Genomic DNA, 15,485 nt, shown 5'->3' on the forward strand with positions numbered 1-15,485 from the left:
AAACAGCAGATGCTCTGAGATGAAGGGTTGAGGTCGCCAGCAGGAGGACAAGCGGACAGTGTCGGGGGAGGCTGATGGCACTTCCAGGCTTGTGCACAGGTGGCCGCGCTTGGGTGACTGAGATGTGCCCGCCAGCAGGCCAGCCCGGGGAGGCAGGATGCAGGGACAGGGCAGAGCAGAAGGTTGGCATCAGCCGAAGAGTCCAGGGTGTTTGATGGGGCACCTGGAGGGCAAAGAAGTGGGGAAGACAGGGAGGGTGGGAGGGGCCGGTCTCGGTCACGAGAGCAGGGGTGCCATTAACCAAAACGAAGAAGTTGGGGAAGAAAGCTGTTTTGGGAAGTGTGGAGGAGAGGGAAGAGTTCTAAGTCTTGTTGGGATTGGGGTGACAGTGGGACCTCCAGGTGGAAATACTGAAAAGCACCTGGAAATAGGGGGCTTGGGTGAGAGGCCAGGACTCGAGTCATCCTCAGCCTAGGGGATTATGGAAGCCAGGCAGATGGATGAGATCTTATGAGAATTGCAGGGGCACGGAGGTAGAACCAGAAGAAGAGAGAAGGCTGTCGGGAAGGTAGGGAAGGGGTCTCTGGTAGGAGGGCTTCTGAAAGGTGAGAGTGGCCGTGGGGTGCCTGGTGCTGCACTCGTGCTGCCCTCGCTGGGTACAAGGCCTGAGGCCTGGTGGTCAGAAGCCAGGTGGTGCCGGCGCGAAGGAGGGAGTGCAGGGGGTGCGTGTGGCAGCACGGGGTCCGGACCGCTCCCCAGAGACACTTCTCAGAGAAGGGAGAGAGAAGTGTGGTTGTAGGGAGGGGGACAAGGGCAGCAAAGGCTTTAAAAGACCCTGGAGATCTATACTTTTGTGAGGCAGAGTGGAGGGAACCAGTGAACAGAAAGAGACTGAAAAATTATAAACCCTTATTGAATGCCTGTCATTTATGAGAGCATAATAGGCTCTTAGCAACTGTTAGTTGCTTGACCGACTAGGTGCTTTACATACACTGTCTCTGCTCTTCATAAGGAGCCCGGGAAGTAGGTCTCAATTGTACTCATTTAGCAGAAAAGAAAATGGAAGCTCAGAGGGGTTTGGTAACTTACCTAAGTTCACACAGGTGATCAGTAATCTGGATTTGAACCCAGACCCACCTCGCTCTGTGGCGCATGCTCTCTCCACCAGAACAAAGGCTCAGGAGCAGAAGATAATGGAGGGTGCTTCAGGGTCCCAGAAGAGGCAGGAGGGAGGGGAAGGGAGCCCAGGTGCAGGGGCTTCTCCCCATGGCAAGGAGACGACTGGAGAGGTCCTAAAAGCGACTCAGGTCTTCCACACCTTCACAAAATGGCTTCTTAATAGGCTCCTTAGAGGGAATCTTTGCGGATGGTTCACACTTCTTCATGTTTAAACTGAGGTTTTAAATTCAGTTTTAGAAAGGATGCAAAGTGATTTTTTTTCTCACGTGCTCCCCTGAGTGGTTGGGGGTGGTGGAAGCACTTGCCTGTACATGAGCTTCTCTTAATGACTGTCTCCCCTCCACCCCTGGTTCTTGCAGCCCCGAGTCCCCTCCACCCCCGGAGCCCGCCTGGGAAGAGCAGCAGACCAGCGTGGTGCATCTGGCTGGGGACAACTTCCGGGAGACCCTGAAGAGGAAGAAGCACGCCTTGGTCATGTTCTACGCCCCTTGTAAGTAGCTGGGGCACTCGCTGAGGGGCGAGGGAGAGGGGTGGGCCTGACTGAACTGAGAAGATTCCCTCCAGGGACCAGGGCAGCCTCAGGCCGACTCTGGGCTGTCTGCTGTGAGCAGGTTTCGTTCCAGGCTGAGGTCCTTCAAAATCCAGGTCCAGCTCTGTCAGGTTCTGTCCTCACATCAGTCCTAAAGCCCTCTGCTTCTGTCTGTGCCAGGGGCCTGCCTTGTAATTATTAAGTCTCCTCAACTCCCTGGAAATTCCCACCCAGCCGCTTCCTCCCTCCTGTCTGTTCCCTCCATCCCTGCAGGCACTGACTTCACCTTTGAACCCTGGAACTTAGCAGCTGGGAATTCAGCCAGCCCAGTTAGGCCTCTGCTTCCCCCATCTTGCTGAGCACTCCCAGCCCAGCCTCCTTTCCCTGACCTTCCCAAGTGGCTGTGAAGCCATGGATTTGAAACTGTGGTAAAAGTACAGCCATTGTCACTCAGAGCTCCTGACCGTGATCCCCGCTTTAATCAAAGCCTAAGTTGAGGGAATGACACGTCTGCTCATGTTGGTGTTTGTGATCTCAAATTTTGTGTATTCCCATTTTAAAGTTGTTCACTGATGCGTAAAGGAAAGGCTCTTGAATTTCTCACTCTTCTGTTGCCCTCTCTCTCCCCCAGGTTACAGCTTAGCGTAATGGAATAGGGATAATAAAGCTGGGCTCCTCAGAGAAGCAGGCAGCTCAGTCGAGTCCTGACCTCCTGCCCCTACCTCTCCAGTGTCAATAATCTGTAAAGTCCCTCCTCAGTTCTCACTGTCCGGGCAGGTCGCCTCCTGGCCCAGCCTCAGACCCCGCCCTCAGGCAGCTGACACTTCCCTCTGTTTTTGCCTTTTCTTCTGCAAGTGGGCCTTGTGCTATGTCGGTTCCTTAGAGAGCTTCTTGGCTGTCCTCCTCTGTCCTTAGAGTAAGCCTGGAAGACTGAGTGGATTTTAAGAAGCTGTCTTCCTTCTGGGCAGAGCTGAGGGTGCAGGACTGAGACTCAGGGGATGCCTGACTTGCCCAAGGCATGGCAGCAAGTCAGTGACAAGAGCCCTTCCTGCAGCCTGGGCTGGTGCTCTCTCTTAGTCACAGGCCCGATTCGGAGGGTGATTGCTTTCCCGGCAGCCGGCGGGAACCTGGCCAGAGAAGTAGGAGTCCTTGACCAGCCGCTGGGTGGATTTGAGAACGTCCAGACTAAATACTTTCCCTAGAAATGCTCCCCCGTTCCCCCCAGACCTCAGGGGACGCCTGCCCTGCTGGGGTGCTAACGACCTGCCTCAAGTAACCGCCGTGTGCTGGATGTTGTCAGGGACCCAGGATACAAGGGAAGGAGGCCTGGTCCCTGCCGGCTTCAAGGGCCTCACAGACTGTCCTGACAAAAATAACTAAACACAGTCCGCACGGGGCCCCGTCACTGAGCGACTCAGCTGTTGGCAGAAGGCTTGGGGCCTGGAGTCTCCCATCGCCCCTGCTGCACTTTCCTGTCCTGAGCTCTGCTCCAGGCTCCTGAGACGTGTGTGTTCATCAGTGGACAGAGGCGGGGAAAGCGGGAACTAGCTAAAGACAAAAAACATCTTTAAAATGTTTTCAATGATAAAAATAATATATCCTTATTTATAATTTATGTAGTATAGAACATATACTTATATATAAAGAACCTAAATACTACAGAAAGGTCGCACACCAGATAAAGGTGGGTATAAAGTTAAAAAGCAAACACCAACCCCCATTTCTCCTCTCCCCCCACTTCCTACCTGCCCAGTTTCTACACAGCTCTTCCTCCTGCTGTTTCATTGTTCTCTTCTGTTCCAAGCCCCCCACATTGCTCTGAATGGTCTGGTCATGGTGACTGCCCTGCTTAGGCCAGCTTGGCTGCGTCTCTAGAATTGGAATTTTCTGTCCTGTCCTTGGTCTTTGTTCCTCTTTCCCCACTCTGGGAGGCTGCTTTCGTTTCCAGTTACACAGAGGTGGTACCTTTTTAAAGAGCCCAAATTAAAAAATCATGCCTCTTCTGGCCCAGCTGACACGTCTGGGAAACATCTTCATGCCCTTTCTAAAACAGCCTCCGCTCTAGTTATTCGTCTGCCATGCTCTTTCTTTTGGATAATGAGAAAATGAGATGTACCAGAAGGCCATTAATCTGAGACCTAGATGCTTTAAATTGATGGCAGCAGGAATTTGCACTAGGCTGACAGTGACCTTTATACTTTCAGTAAGCAGAGAGGTTAGAAAGGAGAAATGAGGAGTGACACCAGACTTGGGGGAAGGGAGTAGCTTATTTCCGGCCAGCCTGATGTCTTAATGGGTGTCCATGTGCCGCTCACAGGGGACCTCTGGGTGCCACAGGGCACGCTTTGACACACTCTCAACCAGCACGCTGTGCTCTTTACACGTTTTGAAAGCTATATACCATCATTCCTTTGTAGTATGATGTTTTCATGAATTTGAGCCATTCTTGCCTCTGTTGGGTCAAATTAGTACAGTGTTTTTGTAATTGCCATTAGCACCTGCCATGAGTTTGGCTCTGCTGGGTACTTTATCTCAGTTCTGGTGTAACACGTAACCAGCCTAGCTCTCTTCTCTGCTCCTGTGATGGATGCTGGGAAAATCCCCTTAAGCCGCCTCCCCATCACCATCCACGCTGCTCTGGGGCCAGCTGGCCACTCTGCCAGCCAGGCCATATGGGTGGTCCCACCCATCTCAGGAACCGGCTCAAGTGCTAAATTCAGATGTAGCTCAGCCTTAATTTGGATTCACAAAGCCCTTTGAAATGCCAGTCATTACTATCTTATTTTAAAAAGGGAAAGAGCAGATGAGCCAAGCTGTCTCAGTTCCCCGCCTGGGTTTCCCCAAGGCCGTGGGAGGGCCGGGAGGCCTGGCCCAGCTGTTTGTCAGGAAGCTGGCTGGAGCCAAGTCTGCCCATGGGGCATCTGGCCTCTCCCACCTGTGTTTTGATCAGAATTAATTACCACAGTCAGGGAACCCCTTCCCTCAAAGCGGTTCTGTTCTCTTGGCAGTTGCGTTCAGTGTGTGGAGAGTGGTTGGGAGGGGTGGGCTTGGGTTTTAATTGGCGAACACTGAGGGAAGGGCCAGGAAAGCGGGTCTGGGCCAGAGTGGCCTGCAGCTTCCTGGGCTTTCTGCTCAGTGGATGCTGCCCCGGGCTTGCTGAAACAGGAGGAGAAAGTGGCCCCACACAGGTCCCAGCCCCGGGCCTGAGACCTGTCATTGGAGCTGGAGGGGCTCAGGGCACCACATACACCTCTGTCCCATCCAGGGCCTCCAAAACTACGGGTCCTCGTCCCTGGGTTGGGAACCCAGGCCCTGAGAAGCGGCAGGGACTCCCGGCAGCTTATCCTCCTCTTAGCCTGACCTTGAGTCTCCCTTTCCTGGATGTGGGGTTCGGGTGGATTGTGGAGCAGGGAGGAAGGACAGCATGAGGACCAGGAGCCTGGTTTGGCTGCTCAGTCTGGGGTGAGGGCTGCTGGGAATGTGGAAGTCAGCGGCAAAGCATGAGCTGCCGGGGTCAGGCAGAGGGGCTGCTCCCAGCCCCCTACTTCCCCAGCCCCACTTTCTCAGTCGTGAAGTGGAGAGATTTGCTACTGTCACTGGGGCGAGAGAAGGGACCTCGTGACAGGCTCAGAGAATCCCGAGCATGCGTCCTCCTTTCTAAGCCCAAAGCTCCCGCTGCACCCTGGATCAGGCTCTTCTGGACCCTGAGGGCAGCCCTGTGTGGAAGGAGCTTGCAGAGAAAGACCACAGTGTCCGTCTCCCTGACCCCCAGCCTCGTGGGTGGGTGTGTGATGGGAGAGTGTGGGGTGGGAGGTCCTGGGCAGGAGTGGACCTGACGCTGGCACAGGCCTCCTGCAGAGCCCTCTTGCCGAAGGCAGACGCACAGTGGAGGGTCTGAGTGGTGGGGTTGATACGTGAACCCTGACAGTGGGGTGTGCAGGGGGTGGGAATCAGATGAACCCCAAAGTCTGTTGGGTGGAGAGAAACTCCTGGATAGGCTTCTCTGGAGGTTCCAGGCAGGACCCCTGGCTCTGCAGCCTCCCTCACGTGTGTAACTCTCTCCTCCCCTCTCACGCAGGGTGCCCGCACTGTAAGAAGGTCATTCCACACTTTACTGCCGCTGCTGATGCCTTCAAAGATGACCGAAAGGTAAGGACCCCCTTCCTCTTCACCCCTCGTCCCGCCTCCAGCTTCCCCCTGCCACCAGTGCCCACACCTTCCTCCCTTCTGTTCAGGTGCCCTCCCTCCCCAGACAGGGATTCCTGGCAACCAGGGCATCCTTTTCACAAGGGAGGATAGAACAGGCTGCATTTATGCTGCAAAATCAACTAAAAGGGATACACTGAACTGTTACAGCCCTTCCTTGGGGGAGGTGGTGGTAAAGGGGTCATTTTGTTTATTCTTCTTTAGCGTTCAAATCTTTTTACAGTAGGATTTGTAGTCATGCATTACTCGTATAATTAAAAGTACAAATTAAAAAAATCCAACAAAAGTCAACTGGAGGCGGCCAAGGTGGAGGAGAGCACGGCCATGTGTGCAGGGCCTCATCCCGCCTAAGTGAAAGGCTCCTGCAGGTGCTGACTGATGAAGCATGAAATTAACAAGCCAGAGCTGCAGATTGGATTAGAGAGCGGGGAGGGGGCCCCAGGCACATTCCCCCAGGCAGCTCCAGCAGCCAGGGCAGACTCCAAGGCTGAGGGGGTGTATGGCAGGGAGAAGACCCCGGAACTCAGACTGGTGCATCTGGGCTGCTGCTAAACTATGTGAGCTGGAAGACTCTCCAGGCCTCGAGTTCCCTTCTTCTAAAGTCAGGGTGCTGGTCTAGATGGTCTCAAAGGTTCTTCCCAGCCTGGGGCTCCATCATAGGAACCTGTCCCCTGAAAGGCCCCCAAAATGCGCTCACGCACAGCCAAGGCCAAAGTCCGATGCATCTCTGCCTGCTGCCTTATTTTCCCGGGTGGAATTGTCAGGTGCAGCCAGGGCAGGTGGGATACAGATGCTGAGATCACCTTGCATCAGCCCTACGGTGGTGGAGATGGGATGGTGAGAGCTGTACAGGGACAGCGAGTCAGAGGAAGCCAGGATGGGCCACAGGCACGTATGTGAAGACTTAGACTCCAAGCCCCTTCTCTGAACTCGGGGAGTCCCGTTGTCACCCACAAGTCCTGCCTGTGCCCTTGAGGCACCCTTCACCATCAGGAGGGAATACAAGGACCAGAAAAATTTTTCTCCTCTCCCTGCCACTTGGCCTGCATTGAGAGGGGCACGGCAAGAAGGGACTTCCTGTCTTCTGTCTCCCTCACCACTCCACCCGATTCTGCCACCCGGGGCCTGAGCAGAGTGGCTGCTCCCAGTCTGGGAGCTCCGGCACAGCCCAGGCTGCTCGTCCCTGCGGGGCTGGGTGTTGGTTGGTGTGGGGAGGCCTTTACTCCCCGGGGCCACTAGACTGGCAGTCTCTCCATATCAACTCCTGTCATTCTGTACCCAGAACACTTGGTGCTCTGGACACACAGGAGAGTGACAGGTGTGGGGGCTCCCTGCCCCCCCAGATGCTCAGGTCTCCGCGCTCCAGGGTCTGTGATGGGATCGCATCAGTCCCAACGAGGCCAGGCTGGCCGTGCCCGCGGTAGGCAGCTGAGGGCCATTCCTCCTCTTCCCTGTCCCCTCTGCTGATGCACAGGGGTCCCGTTTCCATGGTGACCCCCTCCTTCTCTGAGATACTGATATGCCTTTGCTTAATTGTCTTAACTTGGGCCAGTAATGTTGCTGACCTTTTCCTGTAGTCATTCCCCCTGTTATTCCCTCTGTCCCTCCTTCCAGCTTCCTTTATTCCAAGCCAGGCATCACTCTCACTCATTTTCAGGAACACACTTAACTTCTCTGTCCCAGGCAGCAGGCAGGCCTGGGGTTCCTAGAGGCGGCTCTCAGTAATACCAGGGAAGCATCCTGTCTCTGGTCTGGGGTACTGGTGCCATGATGGCTGGGTGCTATCCTAGAACTATCAGCTCAGAGCCTCTGGGGGATGGTTCCAGGAATGTGTGATTTTTAAGAGCTGGCTCTTCTGCTGGCCACAGGCTGGTGTTTGGGGACCACTGGCCTGTCCAGCCCTCTCCTTCTCCTCAAGCAGATCAAGGCCCAGAGAGGAGCTGCGTCTCTTGCCCAGGGATGCGCAGTGGGTCACTGACAGCCAGAACTGGGTCTCCTGACTCCTGATTCTTCCTGACACCCCGTGCTGCCACCTCTGACCCAGAAATGCATTTTTTTTTTCCACCCAGAATCTAGTCCCTGTTCCTTCCCCAATCAATATGCAGTTGGTTGTTCACTTCCATTTTCATAGCCAAAGTCAATATTAGCTCCTGCAGAGATTTATTTTACTGAATCAATAAAGCCGCATGAGGCAGCTCATATTTTAACTGGGGAGCCTCCCCCTCCCAGGAGGTTACTGGGGACTTTAGCAGTTGACATGCTGGCGGGGAGAAAGGGCTGCACGCTGTTAGTGTTGGAACAGAAGCATTCTGGACGTGGCCATGGAGGACAAGGGTCTCAGGTGGAAGGCTGGTGGGTACAGGTGGGGGTCAGGGGATCACCGGGCTGGCAAAGTGGGGCCTGTCTCTCCCTGTACCTCAAGGTGTCCCAGCCTGGGGGTAGGGGCTGAGGGAACAGCAGTGCAGCACAGCTCCCGGCCAGGTGCAAGGTCGTCCCAGGAGTGGGCTCTGGGGCAGCAGGAGCCCCTCTGTGATTGGCTGACGAGGCTCTGGCCGTGTTGCATGTGCTGTGTATGGTCCCCCAAGTTCCATCAGAAGGGAACGCTCCCTGAGGGCAGGGACCTCGTTTGTCCTTGAATCCCCCACAGTCTTGACGCCTGAAACCTCTGTAAACGTTGACTGGATGACGTGTTTGGTGTTTCCTAAGAGCGCCTCTTCTGCTAGTACTTTTAAAGCCTTATGTTGTGTTGTCCTCACAGTCGTTTAGTCAGCTAGGTATTATTACTCATTTTACAGATGAGGAGATTGACTCTCAGAGAGGCTAAATGATTAGCCCAAAGTTACCCAGCTGGAAAGGGGCAGCATCAGAACTGAAAGAATAGGCATCGTCAGAGGTCTCCCAGATGTGGACTCGGGGCCTGGGACTCTCGTGCAGGGGATTTTGGGGGAGGTGGTCTTAAGAAGCAGTTGAGGGGATGGAGGAAGGGAAGCCAGAGTAGGTGCGTTAATGAGCAAATTACCGCATGGGTAACTAGGCTCAGTCCCTGGAGACCTCGGCAGGGACAGAGCCATCCCCCTCAGAGGCGAGAAAGCCAGGGGGACGTGTCCGCAAGCCCCGTCCACTGTGGGCCTTACTTCTAGCTCCCTTCAGCCAGGAGTTGCAGGTGCCAGTGGCAAGTCAAGTGCTGGGCGGAGGGGACATTGCAGGGCACGACAGCCGCCTACCATGGAACAAATCTAGAAGTCAGTGTACGTTTGGTGCTGTAGGTGAGTCGGTGCAGATCTTGAGTGAGTATAAGGGGGGCAGGCGCTTAGGTGAAATTGGGATAGGTGCGAAGAGGTTTATTTGCTGCCTTCTTTCCAAAGAGTCTCAGTCACTTCCTGTAGAGGGGCCTGTGCTTGTCTCCCCTTCTCCTACAGAGACTGAGAGCAAAGGAGCCTTTGCAGCCAGACGTAGCACTTTGTGTGTGTGGCTGGCAGCTATTTGACGGGATTCAGAATAAGGACCCATTTTTATTTTAGTCGATTTGTAAAACTATACACGACACTTCCCACAGCTCCAGGGCACGTGTACAAATTAAATTCATAATTTAAACTGGATGCAGGGAGAGCAGCGGCCCGGAGCAATGCTCATCAAACACTTTCACAGCCTAGCAGGGGAGCGACGGCCCCTAGCCGAGGGCCGGACACAGAGGCTGCCCCACGTGCATGGTCCCCCCTGGGCCGGCCGCTCAGCACCTGCCCCGAGAAACGGAACCCTGAGGACGGCCAGAGGAGGCTCTGCCTCGCGTTTCTGAATAATTCAGGAGGGGCTTTGGAGGGCAAGCTGGGGTTCTCAGAAGCCTGCAGGGGCTAGCCTGCTGGTGTGCATGGACGCAGGCAAACAGCAAGTTGACCCTGCCTGAAGGGGACAGCTGCCCTTCTTTTCCAGCCACACGTTGCCTGTGGGAAGGCAGGGTAAGTGCCCTCAGATTTGGCTTTTAAAGAGAAGCTGGAGAGCCAAACTTTACATGAAATCTTCCGGCTCTTTTTCTAGGTTGGCAGCTAATTCAGATTTATGTTTTTAAAATATTCTGCGTGGGCCAAATAGAACAGGCCTGAGAGCCAGATAGGGAGTGTGCAGAGTTTGCAGACTCTGCTCTACGAAGTCTCATCACGTAGAACGTAACGTAGCCGAAGCGGTAGAAGGGGGGCATGAGGGCGGGTGAGGAAGGATGAGTGACTGGTAACCAGAGTGCAGGCCGCAACTCACTCTTCACTGCCTATCAGCGCTGCTGCCTGCGGAACGGTAGCCCCGCTCACCTGGGCACAGGTAAGAGACCGGTAAGCGTTGACTGTTGGCGGCCTGCAGGGCTCTCCTACCTGGAAAGGGGGCCTCCATCCAAATGGAAATAAACAGCAGCCAGAGAACTCTGTGAGTCGCGGCTGTTCAGTAGTTTGAAACCTCCAGCGTGGTAGTAGTTCTGCCAGGGCTCCTGCGTGGGTTCCAGCCCTCGGAGGCACCGCGCCCATTCCTCTCCCAGGCAGGTCCCAGCATGGGCTGGTCCTAGCTGGGTGCTCTTTCCTCGGGCCTTCACGCAGCTGGCTGCCTCCTCATCACTCAGGTCTCAGATCAAATGTTATCTCCTTGGAAAGGCCTCCTTGGCCATCGTGGCGAAAGCAACCCCTCTGGCCATGGTCTTATCCAAGCACCCTCTTTTGATTTCTTCAGAGCGTCCCTTGGACTTTGCAGTGATCTCGCTTGTTATGTGTCTGTTAACTGCCTTCCTGCAGTAAGAATGTCAGTCGCTTGATGACGGACTTTGTCAAGGTCACCACTGTCCTCGTAGCATCTAGAACAGGCTTGGCCCATAGCAAGACTTCCATCAGTGCCGCCTCTCATCAGAAGCTGCCGGCCCCTCTTCTGTAATGCTTGTGGATTGCTGTTGCCATTAATTGACCCTCTCCCCTCCTTCCCTGCTCTGTGACCCTCAACAGGAGAAAAGTTTCCCATGTCTGCTTGTTACCCTCTTATTGGGAAAGAACAATAAATAAGGAAAAACTACCCTGCATGTGAAATTTGTTCAATGGGCAAGAATAGGCCAACGGCCAGTTCACCTCCTTCTGGCCAAAAACTGTTTGCTTTAGTCATGCTGAACTCTGTCCCAGTTTCTGGAATGTGCTCCTCTGGCTGGAACCTGCTTCTCCTCCGCCATCAGGCCTTGGCCCAGGTGGCAAACTTTGCAGGGCGCCTCTGTGCCACTCCCTGGGCCGTCTTGGCACCCTGGACTACCTCCACACACCTCCTGTCATGCCTTGGATTCACCTCTTTATCCAACTCCCTGACCAGATGCTGAGCTCCTACTGGGGACAGAGCTTGTGTCCGGGGCCGGTAGGAGTCATTATAACAGCAGCTAACGTGTACTGACCATTAACCATGTGCCAGGTCCTGTGCGCTTTCACCTCACCTGACTTCTCTCACTCAGTCTTCATAATGTCCTGATAGTCTAGGTACTGTTATCTCCATTTTACAGACGAGACATTGAGGCACCAAGAGGCTAGGTAATTTTCCTCAAGTCTTAGTATGCAACCAAGCCAGGAGTTGCACATGGGAAACTTGACTTCAAAGCTCTTATTCTTAACCTTGATACTACCCTGCCTCCCCCAAAAGATGTTCAAGAAATATTAAGTTGATGAACGAATGAGTCCCACAGGGCCTCACAGAAAGCATCACAAAACTTGTGTTTACAGATGCTTTCAAGTCATAATTTCCTTTACAGTCTTGATTTTAAAGGGTAGTCTGAGGGCATTCCAAGCTAAGTCCCCTAACCTCACCTGTCTGCCTGGGGAATTGAAAACAGGCACTCTCAGTCTCAATGGAGCTCTGGGCTGGGGATGCTTTGGTTCAGCGTATCCCTGCTTTTGGGGAGGAGATCGAAAAGCAAATGATGTGGGCCTCAAGTGCAGCCTGGTCCAGGCCTCAGCTCTCAGACTGGAGACCCCCGTGCTGACCCTCCCTTTCTTTGGCCCCGCAGATTGCCTGTGCCGCTGTTGACTGCATCAAAGAGAAGAACCAGGACCTGTGTCAGCAGGAGGCCATCAAGGCCTACCCCACTTTCCACTACTACCACTATGGGAAGTTTGCAGAAAAGTACGACACCAATCCGACGGTGAGTTGCAGGGAAGCACCTGCCCCGAGCTCTGTCTGCTGACGGGCAGGGAAACAGCCACTGAGGAGGCTTCCCGGACAGCACAGAGGTCAGCTGCAATGCTCAGAGCTGAGAAGGCAAGGCTCTGGCCGGGCTGAAAGAAAATCCCAAGGGGTTTTCACACAAGTCCTGGCCCCAGAACTGGGGGGGTGCGGGGGTGCAGTGCGGATTCCAGGGCGTGGGACAGTTTCTTCACCCACTTTTCAGGGCGTCTCTGTAGCCAAGCAGACCCTCCCCACATGGCCAGCCGCCGTGCCACCACCGCCACCCCCCCACCGCCACCCCCCCACCGGCTCACCGGCAACCCCGCCGCCCCCCCACCGGCTCCACCCGGCCCCGCGCCGCCCCGCTCCCCAGCACCCCGGCTCCCCAGCCCCCCGGCCGCCTCTCTGTGTCCAGAGGAGTGAGCACACAGCGGCGGGTCAGGGAAGGGGAGTAAGGAGGCCCGGGCACACATCTGCATCAGGTTAAAGTTCCTTTTTTTTCCTCTTTCCCTCCCCTACAGGAGTTGGGATTTACTAGTTTTATTCGAACACTCCGGGAGGGAGACCATGAGAGACTAGGAAAGAAGAAGGAGGAGTTGTAATTTCTGCCTCAGAGAAAGCTTTTCCATTACACTGTGAACGATACCTGTTTTGTTGTTGTTTGAATTTCCACGTGTTCTGAAGATGAAGTTTTTTATAGCCGCTTACGGCCGTTTTGTACAATTTTGAAATAAAATTAAACCAATTGTTTGGTGGTGTGGCTTATTTCCAGGGAGCCTGTTCTAACAGAGAGATACCCGTGTTCTCCCTCCTTCCACGTCCTCTCCTGGGAGGTGGAGAGCCCCACGCCATGGTCACGTCTGCCCAGAAGGGACTGGGGGGCAGGTGGGTGAGGAGGGAGGCATGGGATACGGGCCCCTATCAGCCACTTGAGAGCAGAACAGGGGAGTCAGACCACAAAATATCCTGTTGGAAAATGACTGATTCTGAGGGGAAATACGTTAAGATGATCAGGGAAAATGGGATTGTGGAGCTGACAGGAACCAAGCATTAGCTTTTTCTGGATCATTGCTTTGGTGTGTTTTCCTGAAATGCATTTACATATTTCTCTTTCTCCGGCTATTTCTGTCTTCTCTTGCTCTCTCCATTCCCTCCCAGTTCTCCCTTTAAAGAAAAGTAAGTCTCCACTTAGGGGTGAGTGCAGCTGCCAAGCGCAGGCTGGAAGGGGCATCTCAGGTGGGCTGGGGAGGGGCCTTTGTGCAGCTGCTTGCTCGGCACACTGGCTGGAAGGGACGGTGTGGGGGACGTGGTGGTCTATTCTCTGTGTGCAGATGCCGGGTCTGTAAACCAGCTCCCCTCGCCCTGCCACAGGAACCTCCACATCTTTGCACTGCATTCTCATGGATGGGCGCCACCCAGGCCTCACTCTGCCTCTGTCATGTCTCTCTCCTGTCTTTCCCACTAGGTCTGCTTTCTGCATCCCTGCATGACTAACACCAGGCCTGTGCCTGGTGCTGCTGCCAGAGCCGTGGTCCTTCTCCATGGGGCGAAGAAGGGAGTAGAGCAGCTTCACTCCCCTGTCTTGACTTCATGGTAAGTGGCAGTCCTAGCCTTGGGCTCCTCGGGGTAGTTCAGAGGTGGCATTGCCAGAGCTGCAGCACTGGGCAGCACACTTTGATGGCCTTACAGGGGAGTTGGCCTGTGGGCACAGCCCTATTTCCTGGACTAGCCCCTGCCTTCTTTCTGATGTATCCCCCAGAGTGGGGGTGAGAGCCGCAGAGTTCCCCAGGGCGCCCTTGATGAAGTGCCACTGCACACAGCTCTGTTAAGTGAGATCAAAGGTTTTGAAAGCCCTTGTTCTGGTGCCGTGTCCCAGCTTCCCTAAGGTCAGCCTTTTCTTTTCCCTAAGCACCTACATTTTTAAGTGGCCCCTGGTCTCCCCACAGGTGAATGGGTATGAAAGAAGCACACGTTTAAATGTCACATTTACTGAGCTCAGCTGGTGCTGTATGCTGTCAGACAAAGAGCCATTTAATCCTGACGCTGAATATCATGTACCCTGTCCTGCAAGGGGCTCATGAGGGAGTGTGTGTGCACATGGGCACACTTAATGGAGTATTTGTGGAGGAACATATTTATTTGTGCCTCCAAAAACGTTGCTGTTTTTTAACTGCATCTTTAATACCTGACAAAATCCACTTCCTGGCAGAGGACCATGGGGGTTCACATTCAAGGCACACGGCTTTCTTTCCATCTGTTCCATAGCCTGGGTTGGCTTCTGTGTGAGGACTTGAAAGCATCAGGAAATGGCACCCTTTTCACTCTATTTGCAGGATTTGTTAATTATGGGGCCTTTGTCGGAAGGTCTAGTGATTACCATGACTTTGGGCATGACCTGAGCAAGTTCATCCCAGCTCTGGGCAGCTGCCTCTGCAGACAGAGCTCCCCTCCTCCACTCCCCCCGTCCCCCACCCCTCAACCCCGTGCCCCAATTCTGGAGCTCTGCAGATTGGTTAGATCATGGCCCTTGGTTAGTTCCATTCCCAGTGGCCTCGCTTGGTTCATTTGGGGTTCACTGATCTTCAGTGCAGACCCCTCCCTAGCCCTCACTCAAGGACCTGCCATTATCCCCTCGGTTCCCCTAGATCTTACCTCTGCAGGCTGATTTCTCTGCAAGAAGCAAGTGTAGAGTTAGGAGAGAACTGATTCCCAGTCTTCGTTCTGGTGGCTTTGGCATAACCTCAATTCCCCGGCTTTGGGTCATTGCTTCTGTTTCCATTCCCCAAGGGTCTGCCTTACTCTGCGTCCCGCATGCCTCTCGCCCACCAGTGATTCCCCATCACCACTAACCAGAGCTCCCAGAGCTGGCCACCCAACCCTTCTCCTCTTCCCCACATGGTGCCCTCCCTTTCTAGAGATGTTTGGCTTCCAGAAACTGTTCTGTGCCAGGCACAGGAAGGTGATGCTCTGGGTTCAGGAACTGATTTGCTCCACCAATGTAAGAAGATGTGGAATCTCATCTGGAAAGCACCGGGCCCTCTTATGTATCAGAGGTGAAGCCTGTGGCTCACGTGACTTGCCCAGATCACACAGAATGGAGGAGGGGCCAGTCCTGTTCCCAAGAGGCTCCCAGTTAGAGTGACTGGGCATTGCTGGTCAGAACTGAGCTCCCTGCCGGCATGCTCTTACTGTTTACCATTATTTTATTATGTTAAGGCTGGAAAGATGAAACTGATATCCTTGAGCTACATGTGAAAATCAAATTACTGTTATGAGCCCACCAAATATATGTCTCCCCCCAAATCCTTTATTTTAGGCCTAGAATATCCAACACAGTGGCCATTAGCCACATGTGGCTATTAAGTATTTGAAATGTAGCTACTGCAACTGAGGAGTGTGT

General features: G+C 54.0%; 1 protein-coding gene across 1 annotated transcript in view; it reads left to right on the forward strand.

The window, feature by feature from the left end:
* The window catches only part of PDIA5 (protein disulfide isomerase family A member 5), a 91,340-nt gene extending 78,505 nt beyond the window's left edge, over nt 1–12,835 (forward strand). Inside the window, exons 14-17 of the mRNA XM_082393053.1 lie at nt 1,539–1,669; nt 5,787–5,857; nt 11,928–12,062; nt 12,607–12,835. Coding sequence (XP_082249179.1) covers nt 1,539–1,669; nt 5,787–5,857; nt 11,928–12,062; nt 12,607–12,687 — 418 coding nt within the window. The 3' untranslated portion in view covers nt 12,688–12,835. The remainder of the gene's footprint in view (nt 1–1,538; nt 1,670–5,786; nt 5,858–11,927; nt 12,063–12,606) is intronic.
* The last annotated feature ends 2,650 nt before the right edge of the window (nt 12,836–15,485 follow it).

The sequence above is a fragment of the Balaenoptera borealis genome (genome assembly GCF_965194805.1).
Source record: "Balaenoptera borealis genome assembly, chromosome: 5".
In the NCBI taxonomy this organism is placed as follows: Eukaryota; Metazoa; Chordata; class Mammalia; order Artiodactyla; family Balaenopteridae; genus Balaenoptera; species Balaenoptera borealis.